This window comes from Cyprinus carpio, chromosome B16 (genome assembly GCF_018340385.1).
Source record: "Cyprinus carpio isolate SPL01 chromosome B16, ASM1834038v1, whole genome shotgun sequence".
NCBI lineage: Eukaryota > Metazoa > Chordata > Actinopteri > Cypriniformes > Cyprinidae > Cyprinus > Cyprinus carpio.
Window position 1 is genome coordinate 10,721,521 of NC_056612.1, and position 18,131 is coordinate 10,739,651.

An 18,131-nucleotide genomic window follows, 5' to 3' on the forward strand; every position below is an offset into this window, starting at 1 on the left:
AATTATGTTTTAGTATTTTAGGGCTACCAAGATACTAATATAAAATTGCTAATTACAAATTTATTCTTAGTTAATTCAAAATAAATGTAATGGTATAATTTAACATTTCTCAATTTCTCAACAGTCCAGTGTTTTTGTGGCATTTTCATTATTAATGCAGGCGAGGTGTAAAGGCAGCTTCACATTAAAGGGTTACTCCACCCCAAAATAATTTTTTTGTCATTAATCACTTACCCCCATGTCGTTCCAAACCCGTAAAAGCTTTGTTAATCTTTGGAAGACAATTTAAGATATTTTGGATGAAAACAGGGAGGCTTGTGACTGTCCCATAGACTGCTAAGTAAATAACAGTGTCAAGGTCCAGGAAAGTATGAAAAGCATCATCAGAATAGTCCATCTGCCATCAGTGATTCAACTGTAATGTTATGAAGCAATGAGAATACTTTTTGTACATGAATAAAACAAAAATAACGACTTTATTCAACAATTTGTCTCCTCTGTGTCACTCCACATCAGTGTAGCACTATTTTGGCAAATCTGAGCAGTACGCAGGCAGCGTACGCTCTTCTGTGTCAGCCGCGCCACAAGGATACGATTTCTACGTATATTTACGCTTTGATTTGAAAGAAAACAGCACATCCTGTGTCGCGGCTAACACAGAAGAGTGTACGCTGCCTGCGACATGGGGGTAAAGTGATTAATGACAGAATTTTCATTTTGGGGTGGAGTATTCCTTTAAGAATGATAAATATGAAGATAGCAACTATATCAGTATCCATGCCAACACTCAGTATTTTTCGGTTTACTATGAGCACATGCTGCAGTTTTGTTGCCTGCCACTTTAATTGCTCAAGCTCTTTAAAGCAGGATAAATTCTGATTGGCTGTTGAAAATTTTTATAACAATATTGTTCCTCTGTATCATTATGGTTTAGTCGTGGTGTGGACTCTGCTATTCTTTTTCATTTAGAACAATTTTGATAACTATATATTTATTCTTATAGTTATCAGCCTTGGTGTGAACGGGCCTTAAATTTAACAAGTTTTATAGTATATCATGTCAAAAACTAAAATTAATTTGGGACCGTTTTTGTTTTAATTTAGTTTGCCTTGCAATCATGAAAATCTATTTTAGTTTAGATTTTTTTTTATTTCAGTTTTTATTTTCATTCATGATAATGACGCTGCATTCCAATCAAGTTAAATGGATATGACTTCATATAAAACATGAAATGATAATTAATTTGAACCAGTTAGTCCATTAGTTCCACATGACTGCAAACCACATAAACATTAATTGGCTTCTTCATTTTAGTCGTCCCCACATGCCACTGGAATACACCAGGCATAGCTGACACTTCACTCAGTCTATTATAATGTCATTTTGTACCACATGTCTTCCATTGCTCTATTGTTCAGTGTCAAAAAGTGCCAAAGTGCACTTTAATGGCTGCTCACTGCTACAGTCATGCAAGTCTTTGTTCAGTCACTTGTCAGCCCCGTGCCGTTGCGTCAACTGCTGCATGACTGCTTGTTGCTGATAGTATAATTCAGAATATGTAGCTATCAGTGTTAGGACAAGATATGATGGGCACAGTTATGGGGTGCGTAAGCTTTGACTGCACACGTTGAGCACTTTTTATGGTTTATTGTAGGGCTGCACGATTATGACAAAAAACGTAATTGTCGATTATTCCCTTGAAATTGTAATTGCGATTATTAATTACGATTATCACAATTTAGATTCAATGATGTTTCTACCATGGTTTGATGCAACTGCATGCCGTATTTTTATATGAAAATAAACAAGCTGAAAACACTCGAACTGAAAACCCTTAGTTCTTTTCTATAGTATTAAGCCTCAAAAGTCGACTATACATGGGATTGGTTTCTTCTTTAAATTATAAAAAATGTAAAATATTAATGGTATACTAAAACTAAAATTAAAATAATGGGAAAAACCCTTAAGATAATATGTAAGAAAAAAAAACTCATCTTAAGCACACAGAATAACATAAGTGAACAATTAATTGCAGCTTTGAACGATTACGTAATTGTGGCATCCATAATTGTAATCGTGATTAGAAATTCGATTAATTGTGCAGCCCTAGTTTATTGTAGTTTCTGTTCTTGTGGTTGTGAACAAATTGTTTCTATAACTCTTAAAGAGACAGTTCACCACAAATAAAAGTTCTGTCGTTATCTACTTATTCTCATGTTGTTCCAAAACTGTATGACTTTCTTTCTTGTTCAGAACACAAAAGAAGATCATTTGAACTGTTTTTGTCTATGTAATGAAAGTCAGATGGGTTGAAAACATTTCGGACCTCTTTGACTTTCATTGTATCGACAAAAACTGTTCAGTTGTATGTGATTCACAGAAGATAGTTAGTCTTTGTTTGAAATGACACGAGGTTGAAAAAAATAAAATAAAACATTTTGATGGAAATAAAACTCTTGGAGGTTTTAAGTGGAGGTATGCTGTTCTATGTTCTATGAAGAGAAGAAATGAAAGCGACCAAAGTTTGGCCTGGTTGTCATAAATTCCTTAATCTAAGACAGAGGATTAAGTGAAAGGTGCAGTAAAACTATTACATAAGTTTACATGACATAATAAAGATGAATACAATTAGACAAATCCAATCCAATTATGATAATAACCAATAATGAAGCCACATGTTGGATCTTGACAAACTCAAGGTTAGTCTAAACACATTACACATTTGAGGTAAGGAGAACTGAAATATGAATTTCCATTTTATGATTGTCTCATTCTATGTCAGTTGTAGGTTTTCCTATCTGGAACTTTTCTACTTTTTAAGACAAATCAGAAAGTTATTTTAGGCTGGATCTTCATGGATTGACCCAGGAAAGATAAAGCTCTGTAAATGTAGGTATGGAGGTCAGTTTTAAAAACTATGTCAGGAAGTTACAGGTTGTATTGCTGGTTATTTAATGCTGGTTGCTGATTGGAGATTTCACACCAAACTGTGGGAAGATGGTGGCTGATCTGATTTATTTCCTGTTTTCCAGGCTACGGCTCCATGAGGCTAAGGTGATTAAAGACAGGAGGCATCATCTCCGCACCTATCCGAATTGCTTTGTGGCCAAGGAGATCATTGATTGGCTAATTGAGCACAAAGAAGCATCTGACAGAGATACTTCCATCAAGATCATGCAGAAACTTCTTGACCAGAGCATCATTCACCATGGTGGGTTTGTCCACCACATACTGTATTTGAATTCCTAGATTTGTATTCCACTATATTAAAGGGAATGTTCATCGGAAAATGAATATTATATCATTATTTACTCATGTTATTACATACCTGTATAAAGATTATCCTGGCTGCTGTTTTCCATGCAATGAAAGTGAATGGGGACTGAGGCTACTGAGCTCCAAAAAATGAAAAAAATCTCTGTAAAAGTATCATAAAAGTGGTCCATTAGAATTGTGCACTGCATTATAAGTGTTCTGAAGCTGTTCAATAGCTATGCTGATGAACAGACTCATTCTTCACATCATTTGGCTACAATGTACCAGTTTTGTCCATTTCTGAGCTTTGGCAAAGGGGGAAGGTCAATGAATAACAGCTTAAATTTCCATCAGTATTAGAGTTTCAAAGTCATTTTGACCGCTTTTAGGATATTTTTAGGGTATTTGCAGGCCAGATCCCCATTCGCTTTCATTATATGGAAAAGAGCAGCAAGGATAAATGACAGAAACAGAATTTTCATTTTTGAGTTAATTTTATGTGCAAAAATATGACAAAACATGATCTCTGTTACACTGTCGATGAAGTCAGTTTGATCTTTAAACCATTGCTTGTAGCAGTGTGTATTGTTAACTTTTCAGCTGCACTTAACTTACAACAAACCTGTTTTGAATCTGTTTGTCCTCACAGTTTGTGATGAGCACAAGGAGTTCAAAGATATGAAGCTGTTCTACCGTTTCAGGAAGGACGACGGAACCTTTCCACTGGACAGCGAAGCCAAAGTCTTTATGAGAGGCCAGCGGATATATGAGAAGTAAGCGCTTTCATACATGATTCAGATTCTGAGAGGTTATTGAATTATTGTTCTGATGTCCATTTGTTAAACATTAACATTATCATGTTTTTTCCTTTGCTTCTTATTCATTATTGAGGTAGAGGTTGTTAAAGACCAAGCAGGGTAGTTTCCTTTCTACTCTTCCTCTCTAGGATGTGATTGTGTGTTGTTGTTCATGTGTGACACAAGTCTGTACACATTGATTTTGAGCATTTGGAGTCTGTCCGGTAAATGAACAGTGTCCATAGAAACACAGGTTTCAAGCAGATAGAGCATGCTGTGTTCCAGCTGGTTGCATTTAGAAGTAGCTGCTTAACCTGCAAGTTGTTGCTTTGCTGATGTACTGTAGCTCAGCACAAAACCACACTCTCTATATGTTTACTGTTAAGAGAGAAAATACCTCCTTTTGGTTTACTGCTTACTGAACTTTAAAGTTGATTTAATATTAATTTTATTTTATTCGTTTTCCAGTCTCGTTTTTGTCTTGAACTTGTCTTGTCTTCAGCTAAGTATTTTTAAAAATATATGTATTGTAATAATTTTTAGCATGTTATGTACACTGAAAAATTGGTGGTAAAATAGTTTTCATTCACAAATTGCTTTAAATTTTATAAATAGTTACCAAAAAATAAAAATAACACACTGAATTAAACATGACATTTTTTTTTTTACACTGTTCTGTTATCCACTGCTGTACAAGACTGAACAGTTAAACACTTATTTGTTTTAATTACAATTATTTCATAGAAAGTAGCAAATAGACAAAGTGATCTTAGTCATTTCTAAATGCAATTAATTTCTAGTAATTTATTCATTAGTAACGTATGTAAGTAATAAGTAAAAATTAATTTGTCAAGGATAAGGAGGAACTTAATAATATTTATTTTGTAAATATAGAAGCTGCGTTTTATATATTTTTTTTTTTTCTTTTTTTTTTTTGGTCGGATCTTAAAAAAACTTGTTGAGGATCTCAGTCCTAGGGAACATTATTCTTGTTCTGCATTGTCATGATTGGATTGTGAAATGTTACCTAGATTTTAATAAAACTGATCAAGGGGGTCTTGACATTTTTTTTAAATGTCATTATGTTTTAAAATTACATTTTTAGGTATGTAAAATAACTTCTGTTTAACCACTATTGAAGGTTTCTTTGAAAGGTGATTATAATATCAGTTCATTTCAGGTCTTAATTTCACTTTACAATGGATCAAACACAAGGCAAGTGCTTTTATGGTTGCATCATGTAGTGAAATATTAAAGTGGTGAACTGTTGAAGCAAGGTTAATCTGAGCCATGAATGGTTTACCCATCTTGCAATATCAGCTTGTGTTTGCTCTGCGATTATGACCAGGATGAGGTCGAGGTAGCAGCATGCGGCCTCTCTGTCCTGCTGCACTGTAGACGTTCCTCTGCGGGCCGTCCTGCTCTTGCATAACAGGAAGATGAAGTCCAGCGGGAGACATCTGTCACACAAACCACCAGTGTGCTTTTATGTAATCACCATGGACACATTTGTGCTTGTGGTCAGTATTTGCAGACTTTGCTCTTAGGGAAGCTTGTTTGGTTCGCTTCTCATTATTGCTGAAGAGCTTAGTCTGCTGATGGAGCATAAATATAAAATGTTTTTCAGAGTATATGGAGTACTCTGATTATGTCTGATTATGGGTCAGGAACTACATAGGAAAATAGCCAGGAATGTTTTGCAATCTGTTTCTAAGCAACCGTGATTAGCCTTTGTCAACTGCCTTGGTATTTTTTATGCCTTCCTGGTGTTTTAAAAGGATTGTTTGCCAGTGTTCTTAGTATATCTATACTGTGGTCTTTGGTTACTAAAGCCAAATGTAAAAAGAGGCATATGGTCCCTTAAATAGCTTCAAGAACTTCCTGATTCGATGTTTATTCAAATTGTTCCCTTTTGTGCTAATGGAGGTCTTATGTTGTAATCGATGTTGAAAATATCTATTAGCATCTGGATCCCTTTACTCCTAGATGTCCACCTAGAATTCCAGTACTGTAGAAATGCATGCTGGAAGAATAAAAAACAAAGAATGTCTGTATTTACTCTTTTTATAGGGTTAATAGTGCTTAAGGGAACTCCTATATAGCACATCCACTGATAGACTGTAAGGATTTTTTCACTTCCACTTCCACTTTAACCATCAGTTCAGATTTTAACTTGCTGTGTCAGTCTTTTACCTGACTCTACCCTTCAAAATGATACTTGTTGTCTTTCAACAACTTACTTTAATGGAAAAAAAACATAATAATGCATATATATATATTTTTTATTATATATTATTAAATAATTTATTGTATGATGCTTGAACATTATATATTTCATAAAACATTGTCAGGTAAATGTAATATATGATAAAGATTATTCAGTGTGTTATAACATTTTTTATATATTTTACAGTTATAAAAATCTCAGCAACATCTGGATAAATATTGTTCCCTTTCAGTCGAATTGGGATCTTGCTTCGAGAGACCAATCTACTTAGAGTGTAAACTAAATGAGCCAATGCACATTGGCATGCAATGATTGCATCCAGCTGCTGCTGATGACAGTGCGAGCATAAATAGGCAGCAGGTGCAACGCATACCAGTTTTTCGCTTCAGAGCCGATCAACAACATTGTTCTGCTCTGGTAAAATCAGCTTTGTGTGTGACGAGTTCAACGTGCTCTAAGGGAGCTTTTGTGTTGGCGGACAGCGCTTCAGCGGTGGTCGTTCCTGTGTCGAGTGGATTGCGCACTTCAGGCTGCACTACCCCCTGTTGTGCTGCAAGCGACCATCTCCCCTGTGCGCCTCAGCACCTTGAAAGAGCATTTCCCTGAAAGAGCTTATTTTCCTTAAAGGTGACATATCATGAAAATCTGACTTTCCAGGTTTTAAGTGCTATAATCAGGTCCCCGGTGCATCTACCAACCAAGGAAACGTGAAAAAGTTTAACCCAGTCACTTTGCTTTCGTAAGCCTTTTTCTGCAAGTGCGTGTCTGATTTCGCTCCCCTAGTGACATTGCAAAGGGATCTCATTATAATATTACCACCCCTTAATTTGTAAGCTTCCACCCACGGCACCATCAATTTGATTTCGCAAACGACCACGATGTACCAGTTCTAATGCCATGGCATAAGTTTGAGGAAAACATGCTAACTGTTCTGCATTTGGCTGCACTGATGAGCACAGAATACTGTTTAGAGTCCCAGCCTCAGAGGAGACAAGAGAGCAGTGGATTTACTGATTTATTTACTGTATATTGCTGCTGCCAGACAGATCTATAATAAACATGCAATTTATTTCCCAGCTGTTTACCTACACATACATAAACAAGTGTGTTTTTCTCATGTGTGAATGAGAACTTAGTTTAGTAGTCCCGTGCTGTGACAGCCACTTTCTGTTCGTGTGCTTCGGATATGTGCACTCAGAAAACCCTGTCACGGGATCCCTCTGGTGGAGAAGTTGGTAGCGATGCCCTAACACTGCCTCCTCCTGGCGGGGAAACCCAGATCAACCTGGTTCGGTGACGCAGTCGAGAGCTTGGCCCAGCAGCTCTCGGCTGCACAGAAGCAGACTGAGGCGGTTTGTCACAACAAACCTTCACCCTGTGGTCAGACCTTACGTTCCTCCGGGCCCGGAGTGCCCCTAGAACAGGTCTCCAGGCATGCTGTGGTTTACACGGATGCCACTACCATTGGCTGGGGGGCCACGTGTGACGGGCATGCAGTGTCAGGGATTTGCAACTGCATTGGCACATCAGCTGCCTAGAGTTGTTAGCAGTGTGCCTTGCCTTGAACCGTCTCAAGTTGTGCTTACGAGGCAAGCACGTGCTGGTCCGGTTGGACAACACTGCGACAGTTGCGTACATCAAACGACAAGGTGGTCTGCGCTCCCATTGCATGTTGCAACTCGCCCACCACCTCCTCCTTTGGAGTTGGGAGATTCTGAGGTCACTTTGTGCCATTCACGTTCCGGGTCTGCTCAACCTCGAAGAGCTGTCATAAGCTGTGCTCCCGGGATAATGGAGACTCCATACCCAGTTGGTTCAGCTGATTTGGAGAGGTTTCAGAGCCGCTCAGGTAGACCTGTTTGCCTCTCACTGCCAGTTGTTTTACTCCCTGACCGAGGGAACTCTTGGCATGGACGCACTGGCACATAGCTGGCCATGGGGCCTGCGCAATAATGCGTTTTCCCCAATGAGCCTTCTTGCGCAGACACTGTGCAAATTCAGGGAGGATGAGGAGCAGGTCCTGCTTGTGGCACCTTACTGGCCCACTCGGACCTGGTTCCCAGAACTAATGGTCCTCGTGACAGCCCCTTCCTGGCAGATTCCTCTGAGAAAGGATCTAAAGGATCCGAGATGGGGCACCCTGTGGCACCCGTGTCCTGACCTCTGGAGACTTCATGTCTGGTCCCTGAAAGGGATGCAGAGGTTCTAGGTGACCTGCCCCAAGAGGTACAGTAGTTGACACCATCACTTCGGCATGAGCACCATCTACAAGACACGCTTATGCCTTGAAGTGGAACCTGTTTGTAGAGTAGTGTTCTTCTCGCTGAGAAGTCCCCCGGAGATGCTCGATCAGAGTCGTGTTTTCATTTTTGCAGCAAGGGTTGAAGCGAAGGCTGTCTCCCTCCACCCTTAAAGTCCATGTTGCTTCGATCGCTGTTAACCATGACCCCATGGAGTGGATGTTGGTAGGGAACCATGACCTGGTCACCAGGTTCCTTAGGGGGGCGAGAAGGTTGAATCCTCCTCTGCCTCCCTCTATACCCTCTTGGTACCTGTCTCTAGTGCTCAGTGCACTACAGCAGGACCCATTTGAGCCCTTGCAGTCAGTCGAGCTAAAGTTTTTTTTTCAATGAAACCTCTGCTTCTGATTGCATTGGCCTCCATGAAGAGGGTAGGGGAACTACGACCTGCATGCATTTTCGGTTAATGTATCGTGCCTAGAGTTTGGGCCAACTGACTGCCAGGTAATCCTGGGTCCCCGGCCTGGCTACGTACCCAAGGTTCCTACTACCCCCTTCAGGGATCAAGTAGTGAACCTGCAAGCACTGCCCCTGGAGGAGGCAGACCCAGCCCTAGCTTTGCTCTGTCCCATCCGTGCCTTGAGATGGTACGTGGACCATCGATTTAGTGTCAGCTTGCTAAAACTGCTCCAAAGTGTATGTACTGTAGACCCTGTCGAGCTTCTCCATCCCCTCGGCAGCCAGACGTGGTGGTATGTAGAGACCTAAGTGGATCCCATAGGTGTAAAGTCCGCGGTATAGCCTTAGAGTCTGTTTCCCCGGCAGACTTCTGCCATTATGGTCGCACTGTCATGAGTGGCAGCTGGATGCAATCATCGCATGCCAATGGTCTCAATGGAGTAGAATGGTCTCTCAAAACAAGATCCCAATTCGCCGGTCACCGACGTGACGTCTCTATTCCCTCCTTTAGGGAACGAGGGTTACATACGTATCCGAGACATTGCTTATTTATAGTAGTATTCTATTCTATTATGGTTTTAAAAACAGTAAAGTATTACTGTTTTAAAAGTATTAAATAAAATTTATTTATTCATGTGATGGAAAAGCTGAATTTTCAGCTGAATTACTCTAGTCTTCAGTATCATATGATCCTTCAGAAATTATTTAAATATACTGAATCGGTGCTCAAGGAACATTTCTATTATCACTGCTGAAACCAGTTGGGAGTGGATTTTTATGAATACTTTTATGAAATGAAACTTCAAAAAATAGCATTTCTTTGAAATAGAATTCTTTTAATTCTTATAAATGTATTTACTGTTAATTTGTGTCAATTAAAGGCATTCTTGCTGAATAAAAGCATTCATTTCTTAAAAGAAAACAACAACAAAAAATCTGATCCTACTTTGTATTGTGTTAATGTACTTACAATTAAATTAATCATTTGGTACAATGCACTTACCGTGTACATACATGTTTTTTACATTGTAAAAAAAAACCTGCATGTACTTACATCTGTGATTAATTTCTGTAATTACATTTAGAATTATGCTGTTAACCCATCCCATACACCTTAACCCATCCTTAAACCTACCCATACCACCGAACTTGTACCTAACCTTACCCGCATCCCACCTCAATAGCTGAAAAAGTGTTTTGCAATACAATATGAACACAATAAGTACATTGTATTTATTTTGTATTGTAAGTACATAGTAGTACTTACAAATTAAAATAAAGTGCGACCTAATATCTTACAGACCCCAAACTTTTGAATGATAGTGTACATCAGTTGTATTCAACAGAATTTGCAAAAGCAACAATGTTCATAACAATATATTGCCTAATGAGGCAAATGAAAGTTCCATCAGCTGGCCAAAAACTCTCTTACCCTGGGACCGGGCCATCAGGCCACCCTTATTTTGAGCTCTGACATTGTTTCTCATGACTTGAAAAGACTGCAGCACTAAGCAATATTTAGAGAGAGCAGCGTTGCATACTAAGTGTACTATGCAACCAGATCTGTGGGTTTCAGTGTTAGTGGAGCATTCAGGATATGGTTAAAATGATGACCTGCTAACAGAAACGCTGGATATAAAAGAATGATGATCAAAAAAGGTAAGGGGTTTGAAACTAGGTCAATGTCACATTTCTTTTCTTGCAAAAGTCAGTCATTAATATATGGTTGCTCAACTGCAAGCAGTTTGAAATCACAGTTTGCCTTGAAAGGCACAAGAATAGACTCTGTATGTACATGGCAAACATTTAATACGAAGGCTCATATTGCTGGCACAGCATGTTGACTGATAGTGAGTAATTTGTGCCCTTGTTTGGCCCATTGGGATGTTTGCTCAAGCTGTTTCAGCTGTATCACACTCTCTTTCTTGAAAATATTGACCCATGGCCTGCAATTCTAAAATCTACTATGCATATGCTTCTATTATAAATGATCAGTTCTGAAATGGTGGAAGAGCCAGCAAAAGTTTACTTTTCCTCAGTTTTCTTCATGTTTTCTCTAAAGACTTGTATCTCTCAAGGACATTTTTATCTAGCTATGGTTGTGGGCTGACAGCTAAACAGCATGTCTTTGTGAAAGCGTTTGGTTTTGACCCGTCAGCACCTGCCTTTGAATGGCAGAGAATGTTGCATTTCTTGAAAGATCTGTTGCATTTCTTTTGTTGTTGAAATTCAGCAGCATTATGAACTTTGCCCTTGTTTTGATCATTTCAGGAATCATAGTGTTGTGGTGAATGATCTCTTAATGATATACTCAATGAGTTTGACATGTTAATAAGTACGCCGTCTTTCTCCGCAGGTTGATGAACACTGAAAACACCCTGCTGCAGACGCGTGAAGAGGAGGGAGTGACATATGAGCGGACGCTGGTGGCCTCAGAGTTTATAGACTGGCTCCTGCAGGAAGGGGAAATGCCCACCAGAGAGGAGACTGAGCAGTTGGGACGCAGATTGCTGGAGCATGGCATCATTCAGCATGGTGAGCAAAGCACATGGGTAGAATTAATTCCAGCAGCATACACCTTATTCTTTGAAAAAGGTCCCCCCCCACAAAATTAGAGTCATGTGGTCTGACCCCTGCAGACCCTCATGATTGTGTGTCAAGTTTGATATGATTTGTTAAAAATCAGTTACATGATAAATTTTTGTATCACCTTTTTATTTTTATTTTTTTAAATGTTGGCTTTTTTTTGGCATGCAACAAGAAAATAAGCAAATAAGCATGATACTTTTTTGCTTTGTTTTTGTTTTTTAAAGAAACTTAAAAAATTAAATATAAAAAATGTTATATATATATTTTTTAAATGATTAACTTATAACTTATAACATATAAATGGTTATATACATATTTTTGTGTTTTGGTAATGTTTATTAAAATGTATTTTCTTTTGTGTGTGTGTGTGTGTGTGTGTGTATAGGTCAACATAACTAAAAATCAGATAATTTAACTTTTTTATAATAAGACGAGATTAGATTTTAGGTTGAAATATGTCAGGTTGTGTGACTTCCCAAAAACTGTCATGACATACATAAAACAGTGCATTTTTCCTTTTCTTTAAATAAAGATTAAGATGCACTCATTGTATATTAAAGGTGTAATGAAAATATGTTATTGCTTCTTAATTGATAGTTACACAACATGATTTTTATATTACATAACATGTAAACCTTTCTTGAAAAAAAAGGAAAGTTTGGATAACTAAAATGCACTAAATCAAACTTTCAATTGTTCATTTAAATTGAACATAACTTTAAAGGTATGGACCTACTGAACCAAAGTCATTGATTGACATTGCTTTAGTTAAGTTGGCTTGAAAAAGCCAACTTACTGATCTACTATCTAATCTTATTATTAAGTTGGCTTGAAAAAGCCAACTTACTGATCTACTATCTAATCTTATTATTATTATTATTATTCTTCTGAGCCAAATTTTAAACACTATCTCCTCCTAGAGCTTTCAAGCTAGAACCACCAAACTCGGGTCAGACCTTCAGACTGGTCTGACTCGGGTTGCTATATCTTTTCTAACTGATCCGGCTTATGGTTTTCGTAAACCAGACTACCAAAACCACCTTAAATCCCATAGACTTTCATTGAGGGGGTGCAAACTTTTACAAAATAAGACTTATAATGTATTTAAGTTGTCTACTACCATAGCAAACCTTAAAAAAACTCTCTACTGAGAATACAGCTAAAACCAGCCTAAGCTGATCAGTTGCTTTGGCTAGTCTCCCAAGCTGGTTTTTAAGTGGTTTTGGCCACTCTCACGCTGGTCTTAGCTGGGTTTTAGCTGGTTTTTACTGAATCCACTGGTTTAAGCTGGTTTTGGCCGGATTAGCATAGAAACATGCTAACAACATGCAAGTTACTCACTAATCAGACTAGAAACATACTTCTAACATGGTTTAAAGTGGTTTTGGCCACTGTCACCCTGGCCTTTACCTGGTCTTAGCTGGTTTTCTTTACTGAATCAACTGGTTTTAGCTGGTTTAGTATAGAAAAATGAAAACAACATGCTAGTTACTCACTAATCAGACTAGAAACATGCTTTTAACATGGTTTTAAAGTGGTTTTGGCCACTGTCACGCTGGCCTTAGGTGGTCTTAGCTGGTTTTAGCTGGTTTTCTTTACTGAATCAACTGGTTTTAGCTGGATTAGAATATAAAAAATGTTAACAAAATGCTAGTAACTTGCTTATCAGACTAGAAACATACTTCTAACATGGTTTAAAGTGGTTTTGGCCACTGTCACGCTGGCCTTAGCTGGTCTTAGCTGGTTTTAGCTGGTTTTCTTTACTGAATCAACTGGTTTTAGCTAGATTATCATAGAAACATGTTAACAACATGTTAGTAACTTGATAATCAGGTTAGAAACATGCTTTTAAACATGCTTTTTTAACATGGTTTTAAAGTAGTTTTGGCCACTGTCACGCTGGTCTTAGCTGGTCTTAGCTGGTTTTAGCTGGTTTTCTTTACTGAATCAACTGGTTTTAGCTAGATTATCATAGAAACATGCTAGCGACATGCTAGTCACTTGCTAATCATGCTAGAAACATGCTAGCGACATGCTAGTCAATCACTAATCATGCTAAAAAAAACATGCTAGTCACTTGCTAATCATGCGCTAAAAAAACATGCTAGCGACATGCTAATCACTTGCTAATCATGCTAGAAACATGCTAGCGACATGCTAGTCACTCGCTAATCATGATAAAAACATGCTAGTCACATGCTAGTCACTTGCTAATCATGCTAGAAACATGCTAGCGACATGCTAATCACTTGCTAATCATGCTAGAAACATGCTAGCGACATGCTAGTAACTTGCTAATCATGCTAGTGACATGCTAGTCACTTGCTAATCATGCTAGAAACATGCTAGCGACATGCTAGTCAATCACTAATCATGCTAAAAAACATGATAGTCACTTGCTAATCATGCTAAAAAAATGCTAACGACATGCTAATCACTTGCTAATCATGCTAGAAACATGCTAGCGACATGCTAGTCACTCGCTAATCATGATAAAAACATGCTAGTCACATGCTAGTCACTTGCTAATCATGCTAAAAACATGCTAGCGACATGCTAATCACTTGCTAATCATGCTAGAAACATGCTAGCGACATGCTAGTAACTTGCTAATCATGCTAGTGACATGCTAGTCACTTGCTAATCATGCTAGAAACATGCTAGCGACATGCTAGTCAATCGCTAATCATGCTAAAAACTTGCTAGTGACATGCTAGTCACTCGCTAATCATGCTAGAAACATGCTAGCGACATGCTAGTAACTTGGTAATCATGCTAGTGACATGCTAGTCACTTGCTAATCATGCTAGAAACATGCTAGCGACATGCTAGTCACTTGATAATCATGCTAGAAACATGCTAGCGACATGCTAGTCAATCGCTAATCATGCTAAAAACATGCTAGTCACTTGCTAATCATGCTACAAACATGCTAGTGACATGCTAGATACCTTGCTAATCATGTTAAGTACATGCTAGTCACTTGCTAATTATGTTAGCAACATGCTAGCAACTTTGCTAATCATGCTAATGACATGTTAGTCACTTGATTTTAATGCTAGCAATATGTTAATCACTTTCTTTTTTAAACTTCTGAACTTTTCAAAATTTTAAATCTTTTTAAACATTTTAAACTTTTCAAACTTTCTAAATATTTCAAACTTTCTGGTCAGGCTTTTTCAAGCCAACTTAAAGTTTGAACACAAACTTTACTATCTAGTTGGCATTATTCCTGAATTTAAGTTCATGGTTTGCTGCATGAACTTAAAGAGATAGTTCACACAAAAGTTAAAAATGCTGTTATCATTTATGACGGATTATTAACAGTGTTGATAACCAAACAGTTTCTACTCCCCATGGACAACAACTGTTTGGATATCCACATTCTTCAAAATATCTTCTTCTGTGTTAATCAGAAGAAAAAAATTCATACAGGTTTAGAAAGACATGAAGGTGAGTAAATGATGACAGAATTTTCACTTTTGGAAAACTATCCCTTTAATACAGTTTATTTGATCATTGATTTGTAGTATAATTTGCTCATCATGACATGCATCATGCTTTAAAATATATATGCATTCAAGAAAATTTGCAGTTTTACGTCATTTGTGTTATTAAGCATGACAAGGGGTGACTGGAGGAGTCATGATTTAACAAGAGGAAAGACTCTTTGATGGTCAGCAACAGATGGACATACCTCTGACCAGGCAACAGCCAAACACAGCGTGACACACTGGAACACATCTACACAAAAGGATTTACATTCATAATACATAGCCATATACACACCCCCAATACAGACCTGCGCACACACACACAAATAGTAGCCACTACAGAACAGAGCTATACCCTTGAGTTTGGTCACACACACCCAACAGTCACATAGACAGCAGCACAATCAGAGCCCTGTCTTTGTTTGACAGCACCTTTTCTGTCTGATTTCTGCTGAGTTTGAGAAATCTGCCAAAGGCATCACAGGCCACCTACTCTGACCTCTCTTACTGCATAGAATTTTTTTTACATTAAATTAAATTGAGACAAACTTTCAACACAATTAAGTTAAGCCTTAAAAAACAATAACAACAATAAAAAACGTACTGTACCTTAAATCTAAATAGTTAGTTCTACTTTCAATTGACTTGTTTTACTCCTGTCTGTCTTCCACAGCTCAAAGAAATAATTGCACACATGAAGCCCACTAGGTCTCCCTGTGATGTGATTCCTTCTCTTTTATTTAAAGAGGTGGTTCATTCTATTGGTACATGCATTTTAACTATTATGAATACTAGCTTGACATCTGGTGTTGTTCCTCCAAGTTTTAAACATGCAGTTATCCAGCCCCTTCTTAAAAAAGCTGGTTTAGACTCCTCTGATATGAATAATTTTCGTCCCATTTCAAAATTGCCTTTTATTTCAAAGATATTTGAGAAGATTGTGTATGCACAGCTTAATGAGTTTTTGGTGAAAAACAACATTTCGGATACATTTCAGTCAGGGTTTAGAGCCAGCCATAGTACCTGATTCAGCTCTTTTGAGGGTTACTAATGATATTCTGCGTGGTGCTGATTCTGGAAGTTGTGTTGTTCTGTTACTTTTAGATCTTACTGCAGCATTTGACACAGTTGACCATAAGATTCTCATTGATTGCCTTAGAGACCATGTTGGCATTCAGGGTTTAGCATTAGAATGGTTTTCTTCATATTTAAAAGATAGGACATTTTCAGTCAGTCTAGGGAATTACTCTTCATCTGTTGTCCCTCTCATGTGTGGCGTTCCTCAGGGTTCAATCCTGGGACCGGTTTTGTTTTCCCTTTATATGCTTCCTCTAGGATCAATTTTTGAAAAACATGGCATTCATAATCATTTGTATGCTGATGACTCACAAATTTATTTACCATTGAAACGCAAGGATCATTTATCCATTAAGTCTCTGTATGAATGTTTAGATGAGGTTAAGAGGTAAAAAGGGATGTGGATGATGTCAATGACTGCCTGGGGTTACTTCCTGGGAAAAATCTTTCTAGAGTGAAAAACCTTGGTGTCATTTTTGACTCAGAGCTCAAATTTGATCGACAAATTAATTCAGTTGTTAAAAATATTTTTTTTCCATCTTTGATCTTTATCTAAGTTGAAGTCTATCCTTTCTTTTGAGGACTTGGAGAAAGTTGTGCATGCTTTTGTGTCATCTTGTTTAGATTATTGTATTGCATTGTACCTGGGTGTGAGTCAGGCCTCTCTCTCTTCGCCTGTAGCTTGTTCATAATTCAGCAGCTAGGCTTTTATGGTTACTAAGAAGAGAGAGCATATTACTCCTGTGCTTATTAAATTACACTGGCTTCCTGTACGATACAGGATTCATTATAAAGTGCTATTATATGTTTTTAAAGTTTTATGGTTTAACACCAGAGTATATTTCAGATTTAATCAGTGTGCATCAATCCAACAGGTCTTTGCGTTCAAATAATCAGTTACATCTGATGGTTCCTCAGTCTCGTTTAAAATGCAAAGGTGATCTGGCCTTTTCTGTTGCTGCTCCAAGGCTTTGGAATGACCTTCCTCTCTCTGTAAAATCTTTTCCTACACTTCCTGTATTTCAGAATGCGCTTAAAATTAATTTGTTTTCATTAGCATTTAAAAATGCTTTGTAATTTGTTCTTTGTTGATGTTGCGGTATGTTCATAATGTTTTATGCTTGATTTTATTCTTATATTTTTATTTAGTCTTCCTGTACAGCACTTTGCACATAGTGGTCTTAAAAGTGCTTTATTAATAAAGTTGAAGTTGAAGTGGAAGATGCAAGGTTTTTTCTTTTCTCAAGTAATTGCTTTTAATTTATACATAATGCATATACATAATACAGAATGCACCATTTTTAATTGTATTGATTTAATACATAACATCAATTATTATTAAAAAAATTACATTTTTATTAAATATTAAAAATTTTAAGTAAGTCACTGTTCACTAATTGATATCATTAGTTTAAGCGAGAAAAGCACAGACCAAAATCTGCCAAATTACCAATCATTCCTAATTCCTAAACTCCTCAACAACATGCTTATTTCTCAGCTTAAACACACACTTATTCAGCAGTTCTATATTCTTGTTTCATTACTACCTCATAACTGAATCAGTGTCTCTCTCTATATTATATTCATAGACGTGCAGATATTATAAAACCGCACCATTACTGAACAAAGGTTTGTGCCCTGACTTGAATTTAGCTGACACACATTTTAAACCAACAAATCAGTGAAAAAACCTGGAGATTATTATTATTATTTTTAAGTAGGGCAAAGGATACAGTAGAGATGAAAGGAGGAAAGAAAAGCAGAATTTCAGCCTTTTGCTATTTTGCCACTTCTGGCCCCTCTCAGCCTCTAGCTGTCAGCAGAGAGAGGCCCCCTGACATAAAGTTGCGTAACTGGAAGTGTTGAGCTTGATTGTGAATTGCACTTCACTGTATCGAGAAGCATGTGTAAATCTGTTGTCAGTGTTTCACAGCCGGTGATAGTTGCACTGCACAGTTGTATAATGAATAAGCATGAAATGAAATGAACTCAT

At 37.5% G+C, this 18,131-nt stretch overlaps 1 protein-coding gene across 1 annotated transcript in view; it reads left to right on the forward strand.

Moving 5' to 3' along the window:
- The window catches only part of deptor (DEP domain containing MTOR-interacting protein), a 42,703-nt gene that overhangs the window by 7,244 nt on the left and 17,328 nt on the right, over positions 1–18,131 (forward strand). Inside the window, exons 3-5 of the mRNA XM_042740698.1 lie at positions 3,033–3,211; positions 3,905–4,028; positions 11,335–11,513. Coding sequence (XP_042596632.1) covers positions 3,033–3,211; positions 3,905–4,028; positions 11,335–11,513 — 482 coding nt within the window. The remainder of the gene's footprint in view (positions 1–3,032; positions 3,212–3,904; positions 4,029–11,334; positions 11,514–18,131) is intronic.